General features: G+C 42.7%; 2 protein-coding genes across 2 annotated transcripts; one reads left to right on the plus strand and one right to left on the minus strand.

The window, feature by feature from the left end:
* The first annotated feature begins 265 nt into the window (after positions 1-265).
* gadd45gb.1 (growth arrest and DNA-damage-inducible, gamma b, tandem duplicate 1) lies at positions 266-1,849 on the plus strand. Its single transcript, XM_067484742.1, has 3 exons — positions 266-496; positions 608-815; positions 932-1,849. The coding sequence occupies exons 1-3, from the start codon at positions 354-356 to the stop codon at positions 1,043-1,045; spliced, it is 465 nt and encodes a 154-aa protein (XP_067340843.1). The 5' UTR covers positions 266-353; the 3' UTR covers positions 1,046-1,849.
* A 660-nt stretch (positions 1,850-2,509) lies between these two features.
* On the minus strand, positions 2,510-6,869 carry nim1kb (NIM1 serine/threonine protein kinase). Its single transcript, XM_067484736.1, has 4 exons — positions 6,729-6,869; positions 5,493-5,756; positions 4,741-5,009; positions 2,510-3,888 (listed from the first exon to the last, which is right to left on the minus strand). The coding sequence occupies exons 2-4, from the start codon at positions 5,752-5,754 to the stop codon at positions 3,133-3,135; spliced, it is 1,287 nt and encodes a 428-aa protein (XP_067340837.1). The 5' UTR covers positions 5,755-5,756; positions 6,729-6,869; the 3' UTR covers positions 2,510-3,132.
* Positions 6,870-7,164: the final 295 nt, after the last annotated feature.

The following is a 7,164-nucleotide window of genomic DNA, read 5'->3' on the forward strand; positions in this document are numbered from 1 at the left end:
TCTCTGCGGCGGGGTTACACGATTTTGCACAAATGTGAGCAAACTTTTCCTTTTAATTAATTAAGCTATTTTTAGTTTCAGGCCAGGCTGCTGCTACTCAGAGAAGGGGCGTGCGTGGCTCGATGACCCCTATCAATCTGCCACGAGCCGAAGTGTGACAATAGCATTATCATACCAATACACCATTCAGCTTCAGCCAATCAGAGCGCGGCGCTTTCACTGCGGCACAGGAGCTGGAGAGTATATAACAAGGGGTCTGCAGATCTGAAAGCACTCTGCTCCCTTTCGGGTTTACTCTCCTAGCTGAAACTCCGAAGCTCTCCCTTTGCGGAATATCTTCAACAAACTTCATCATGACTCTTGAGGAGGTTCTGATCCAGAAACCCACCGAGCGCACTCAGTGCACCGGCAAAGCCCTTGAGGAGGTTCTGGTGTCCGCGAAAGACAACGACACCCTCACTGTTGGTGTTTACGAATGCGCAAAAGTTATGAATCTGTAAGTATGACACTCAGCTGAATGTATACAGCTTACCTCAGTCAACCGAGATACTTTGAGTTATTTATTTACATTAAATCTAAATAAATGTGTTTTAATGTGTTTCCACAGTGATCCGGACAGTGTGTCTTTCTGCGTCCTCGCCATGGATGAGGAGTTTGAGTGTGACATCGCCCTGCAGATCCACTTCACCCTCATCCAGTCCTTCTGCTTCGACAACGACATCAGCATCGTCAGAGTGAGCGACATGCAGCGTCTGGCTGAGATTGTTGGTGACAAAGCAGAGCAGCTCGAAGACGCCCACTGTGTCCTCATCACGGTATGTAGAGCTCAGTCAATGTGATTCAGATAAAACCTTTTACAAATGTTCATGCGTTGCTTTAGAAAAAAAAGAAACATGAAAGTGAAGTTCTTCTCCTCTTCCTCTGTGAACAGAACCCAGCTGACGGGTCTTGGCAGGACCCTGCCCTGGAGAAGCTGCACCTGTTCTGTGAGGAGAGCTGTCGTCTGAACGACTGGGTTCCTGAGATCATTCTCCCCGAGCGCTGATCTGGGACTCGGCTCCTCTCCTGCTCAGAGCTGCAAAGCTCCTTTATCTGGAAATATTCATCCTGATGAACAGGATGACCCTGTTTCTGCCCATTCCTGGATACTCCTGAGGAGGATTCTCATCCAGGCCGCACGGCGCCGGCCCTGAGGACGGGCCCCCCTGTGAACTGTCGCCTCTTGTTCCGTCCATGCCAAGATGACTCTCATTCTTTATGTGAACGAGGTCAGGTATGCCACAAGAGCGACACATCGACCCTCATTCTTTGTGCGGATGAGGTTTGGAGAGGAAGGAGAAGCGACTTCTGCGTCCTGTGGTTCTCCACTGAGCAAAAGTCGCACGTTGAAGCACGCGCAGTAGGAGAAGAAGCGGTGCCGAGGAAGAGGACTTCTTAAAAAGGGACTTTTTAAAGATGTCCTCTTAGCTGAGCAACATGACAACAGTTGCAGTCAGCGGAAATGTTTCCCACTTTCCAGAATTGTCTTAATTCTCTAAAGGTTTCACTTTAGAAATTTAACAATGGCAAAAATACTGTAAAACTAAAAAAAAAAAAGATGTAAAACCTTTTTTGTCTAAAGGTTTCACTTTAGAAAATGGCTAAATTAAGTTAATGTTAAAGATGATGAAAATTTGTAAGATTATTTCATAAACGTTTAATTATCTATTGAAAACAAAAATCTTTAAAAAATGATTTGAGTAAAAATGATCTGATCCTGATGGAAAAATGTTAGAAACAAGTATATTTATACTTTTAACACATGAGAAACTGTAAGTGCAAAAGGCTTAATAAAGCACAAAAGATCGTACTGTTGGGTGTTCTGTGTTTTCACTTTCTAAGCTGTTTTACGCTTGAGTTGTGTGCATTGTGTGTGGACGTAGGAGGTGGTGAGGGGTCACAGAAAGGGAGGGGGTGGGGTGAGCCTGACAAAATTTTTGAAACTCAGCCAAATTTACACGGAAGGCGCTAAGGCTTGTCATCTGCTCGCTGTTGTCCCTGTGGTAAAAACAGCCTCTGGTCCCTCCTCCTGCAGACCTCATCTGCATGTGTATGGCGCCGCGCACAATAGCGGAGCTCCCGGCCTGTCAGCTCCAGCGGTCCGCACAGAGCGCCTATTGTCTGGCCTGCAGATGTCTCCACAACCACGCCGCGCCATCTGCCGCTTCATGTAGGTGGGGGTCGCGCAGGCCAGAGCTGGGCGGAGCCAGGAGAGGGGGTGTCTGTTTCCAGTGCTAGAGGGGGTAGCTGGGCCGGGTCTGGCTGGTTTGGGCCGGTTGTGGACAGACGAGGGGGTCCTGAGTGTCATCTGGTGTCTTCCCAGCTGCTGCCGGGACTATTAGTTCTCGCAGGCACTTAGTGAAACTTTGGGAAACAGGTCACAAAGACATGAGATGAGATGTTTGGCTGCAGCAGCGGCAGCAGCAGCCACCTGCTCTGCCCCTCAACAACTGAATCTGCATAACACATATATTTTTAAACCACTTTATTCATCTTTTTATCAACATTGCATGTCTTTTAAAAACAACTTTGATTCAAATGGCTTCCTCGTTGGCCCTTATTGTATACAGCATGGTTTGCATTTAAGACTTATTGGGATATTAAAAAATCGACAACAATGCTAAATGCAGCTGCTTTGCTTGATGCCATTATAAACATATTGTGGAATCTGTGACTGTTTTATTAACCTGAAAAACAACTTACACCAAATTACCTGTATTTTGTTCCTAACTGCATTTTAAAAAACTCTTCTTTTGCATTTCTTCTTTAGAATTCTGAATACTCTTCAGCCTTCTAATAAGACCTTCTAATTAAATAATGTGAGAATAGCCAATCATAACGTTTTCAGGGAAAATTACACTTATTCAGCATTTATTTACTCTCTTTTCTTTCTTCAGGCACTTTCACACATACTGTACTTTAGGCTACGCCAAAAACATGCACTGAAAGAAAAACAACGTATGAAAACCCACAAACTGTGGAAAAGTAATTTTTCCTTAAACAGTGTCAAAGTAAGAAAAAAATAATTTATTCATTTTATATGTAAAAAAGAGGTCGGTATAAAAATTGTGCAGCAGCATCTCTAACAGTCTGTTATGAAAGCACACACAACTTGGAAGTGTGTCTGAGACCCCTGTAGGCCCGGAGGCCCTCCCTCTTGGGGTCCCTCACCATCCCGCGGACCACTGGGGGAATGTCATAGCCCCTCCTTTTCTGGACTCGGTCCAGCAGGATTCGATAGACCCCTGTGACGGGGCTGCGGGTATCTGTGAGGTCATTGTTCTGTATGTGTACTGTGGTAAAGCCCAGCTCCTCCAGTAAGCTCCTAACCTCTTCTTCCTCCTCCATCACTCTGTTCTCAGACTCCAGCAAGCTCTGCAGAGAACTGCCTGCTTCAGCAGGCAACAACAACCAGGGAAACTCCACAGGTAAGAGCCAATCGCAGCCCAGCATCTGGTCAATGGCGTAGCGGTCAGTGGGGACTGGCTTCAAGATACCCTTGATTAGCCTCTGACAGGGCCCGGGCACCCAGGGAGGGATAGTGTAGACACCTTCGATGATGGAACGCCGCAGCTTTCCCATGGTTTCTGCCCGAAATGGCATGGAGCCGGTCACCATGAAAAAAAGCAGGACCCCCATAGCCCACACATCTACAGGAGGCCCTAGGTAGCACTCGTCTTTGAAGAGCTCTGGGGCAGCATAAGGTGGTGAACCACAGAAGGTGTCCAGAGAGTCACTGCGGCTTGAAACCCGTGTGCTGAAACCAAAGTCAGCCACCTTCACACAGCTGCTGCTGGTGAATAGAACATTCTCTGCTTTCAGGTCCCGGTGGATGATGTTGAGGTTGTGCTGCACAGGAAAACACAATGTTTCTTAATTTGAAATAGATCTGACATGAGGGAACACAAGAAACAAGTTTAGAATCTGAACTTGAATAATATTAATAATTGAATTGTATTTTCTGTTACTACTTGCTTATTATCTCACAATGTAGTCCCTGACTTTGCCAGCAAAATTTACATAACATATCAGAGCAGCACTATACTGACAGTAAGAAAGAGTGAATGGTTCAGTCAGACCTTCAAAATAACTGTCTAAAACAAAGTGATCCATTGCCAAGATACAATGCAATTAGGAGGATGACAGTCACTGAGATATTTCAAAATATTCCAGGTACAGTAGGTGATGTTACACTGTCAGGTGTTATCAAAGAAAATGGCACTGGAAAAAGAGCAGCATTAAAACCCAGATGCATTGTGAGGGAGAGAATTTTAAGTACAGAAATGTGGATGCTGCTGTGATGAAATATGGCAATAAAATCACTAAAACCTAAAATGCCTCAGTAATTCAAAGAATTTTAATTTAGCATCCTGTTTGCTAAATTTAGCTAGCTAGCTAAACTGTTGTCTTGTATTTCTTTCCTCTCGCTGTCCATTTTGACCATGAATTCATGGTTTGAAGTTTCTATGCGTTTCCTGAGAAGATGATCTCATCGAACTAAATCATCCAATATAGTTAGATGATTTACAACCTATACAGCAGCAAACGTATACAGTGGCTGCTTATGTGACATCAGCCCTTCTGAAATCAAAAGCCATCTTTGATGTGTCCCAACATGTCTACTTTTCCTCTACTTTTCATGTTAATACACACAAGTGCATAATGGGAATGTAACATATATGTTGCATGTACATAACTAACCAAATATTTGATGGCAGAGAGGATCTGAGCGAAGGCGATCTTGCTGGTGTTGTCAGACAGTTTTCCCTCATTGCAGATCTTGTTGTGGAGGTCTCCTCCTCCCGCATACTCCAGCACCAGGTAGAGGCGGCTCGGTGTCTCCACCACCTCATACAGACGGATCACGTTGGGGTGCTGCAGAGACTCCATGCTGCTGATCTCCCTGGAGAGCAGACGCTGGGCTTGGGTGTCAAGCCTTGTCTTATCCAGGATCTTCAGGGCCACTTTGTCTATGAGGGGAACAGATGAAGGAGACATCATCAGGTCAACAATGGGTCATAGTATAAGAACGTACAAAAACAGTTTTTGGAAGTGATAAATACTAATTTATTATACACTGTATTTATACTAATATAAACTATATAACATTTCTATATGAATATGTAAAAACATTAGCAGTTTTTTTTTTTAAATATCATCATTTTAATAATCTTTACCATTACTGTTAACCAATACTATTTGGTGTTAAGACATGACTTGAAGACTTTGCATCCAATCATGTGTTTTATGCTTCAAGTAGATACACATTTTCAATTATCAGCGGGTAATGAATGATATATTCTCATATTTGGTAGTACTATTCATGTTTTGGTGGAATCTGTAAGCAAGTTCTTGGTTCATGAAGATGAGGGACAATGACTAAACAGCGAAACTTTACAAAAACTCAAACTGGGATCAGTTCTCTTTTGCGGTCAGACAGTATCTTTACCTACCTTTAGTAAGAGCATTAAAAGCCAGTTTAACCCTGGAAAAGGTCCCATAACCAATCTCTCCACGGACCTTGTAGAACCCCACCCTGCGGCCTATCATCAGGTCCTTGATGGTCTTCTCATCCTTGCACATCTCTGTGGTGAGCTTCTGCAAGGGCGTGAGGCGCACTGTGGTGTCCGCTTCCTCATCCTCTGGGCCAGCCTCAGAACTGTCAGTCAGGCTGTAGACGCTGTGTTGGAACACCTGGTACTGCCCGCCAGGCATTTCTGTAGCAGATTGGAGATACGGTCAACTTAAATATAATGAAAACAGAATCTGAGTCATTACCAACTCAAAGCTGGAAACACAGCAGTTGCCTGGCATCACCACTTAAGACACTCAACTAAAAGCGTATAAACAGTAAATACCTAAATAAAAATATATGAAGCATGAAACTTAGTTTTATTTAAATGAGATATTTGCTCCATAGCATTAGTAGATCACATTTATATAGATAATCACACTTGTCCATTATCACTTAAAACTAGAGATGCATGACATATTGACCATATATCAATAGTGGCTGATATTTGACCCGTTGACTAGCATCAGCCTGTTAACAAATAAGTATTTATCAATCCAGTGTCCTGTTCTTGTAGCCTTTTGAAACAAAAAGAATATATATTGTGAAGGATGGCTGTGTTAACGTTTGTTTCATAAATTTGTATGACTGCATTTCTGACCACTCCATAATTATTATAATGAAATGATTTTTGTTTCCCTGGTATAAATGGGGGATAAAAAAAAAGGTATAGGCATTGGTCAAATTATAGGCCCACAATTTCACAATCTGTGCCTCCCCATTTATTTTCTCTTTTCATTTAGCCAGCAGTCCCTCACAAAGCCACAACACAGGACTACAGCAATATATTTTAACAAATAATTTTTGGATGTTGTTTACTAAAACACACACACACATATCTCTATCTATTTACAAGGGTATAAATTCTTAGTTTTTAAGTAAAAACTGTCAAAGATGATCATTCTACTACATTCGAACCACCTCTTAATACAAGACTCCAGTATGACTCCACCACCATGACCTCAATAATATACACAAAGAGAAATGATCACCATTCTTACAGCATTAACTTAAAACTATGAAAACTGTACTCTGCACAAATAGAGTTCATGTCAGAGCAGCTGTTTGCATATTCTATATATGATATATATTGATTAGAACAATCACATTTTCTTACCAAGTTGCCAAATTACTGGTCAGCATCAACACACAGCCATAGAGTCCAGTGCAAGCAATCCAACTAAAGGAAAGTGTCCTCCTTTCAACCCAGTAATGATCAATAAAAATAACTTTTCTCCTCTTACATGCTTAAGCCAGACACCATAAATGTCCTATTTCTTTGAGCAGAACACTGCCATTCCCTGTTTTTGTTCTCTAAGACTGTACACTGAAGCTCAGGAACCCAAGAGGGAAGGAGGGAGTCTGTTTGAGTCATCAGTCAAATCCAGTAAAACCTTCCCTGGACACATCCCTCACCTTTCTTGTCTGCATGGATGGACAAAGGATTAAGATGGGTGGTGTCATGAACTCTAATCCTGTTTCCCTTTGGGTGAATCCCAGTGTCTTCAAATGACTAACTTCGATTCAGGGCAACAAAAACAAATATACACAAA

Source organism: Channa argus, chromosome 18 (genome assembly GCF_033026475.1).
Source record: "Channa argus isolate prfri chromosome 18, Channa argus male v1.0, whole genome shotgun sequence".
Taxonomy (NCBI): Eukaryota; Metazoa; Chordata; class Actinopteri; order Anabantiformes; family Channidae; genus Channa; species Channa argus.

Excerpts from the sequence above, each read along its gene's own strand:
- nim1kb (XM_067484736.1), bottom strand. The coding sequence starts at position 5,754 with ATGCCTGGCGGGCAGTACCAGGTGTTCCAACACAGCGTCTACAGCCTG. Across the intron at positions 5,010-5,492 it reads TTTTAATGCTCTTACTAAAG|ACAAAGTGGCCCTGAAGATC; the intron begins GTAGGTAAAGAT and ends TTCCCCTCATAG. Across the intron at positions 3,889-4,740 it reads TCTCTGCCATCAAATATTTG|CACAACCTCAACATCATCCA; the intron begins GTTAGTTATGTA and ends TTTCCTGTGCAG.
- gadd45gb.1 (XM_067484742.1), top strand. The coding sequence starts at position 354 with ATGACTCTTGAGGAGGTTCTGATCCAGAAACCCACCGAGCGCACTCAG. Across the intron at positions 497-607 it reads TGCGCAAAAGTTATGAATCT|TGATCCGGACAGTGTGTCTT; the intron begins GTAAGTATGACA and ends GTGTTTCCACAG. Across the intron at positions 816-931 it reads CCCACTGTGTCCTCATCACG|AACCCAGCTGACGGGTCTTG; the intron begins GTATGTAGAGCT and ends CTCTGTGAACAG.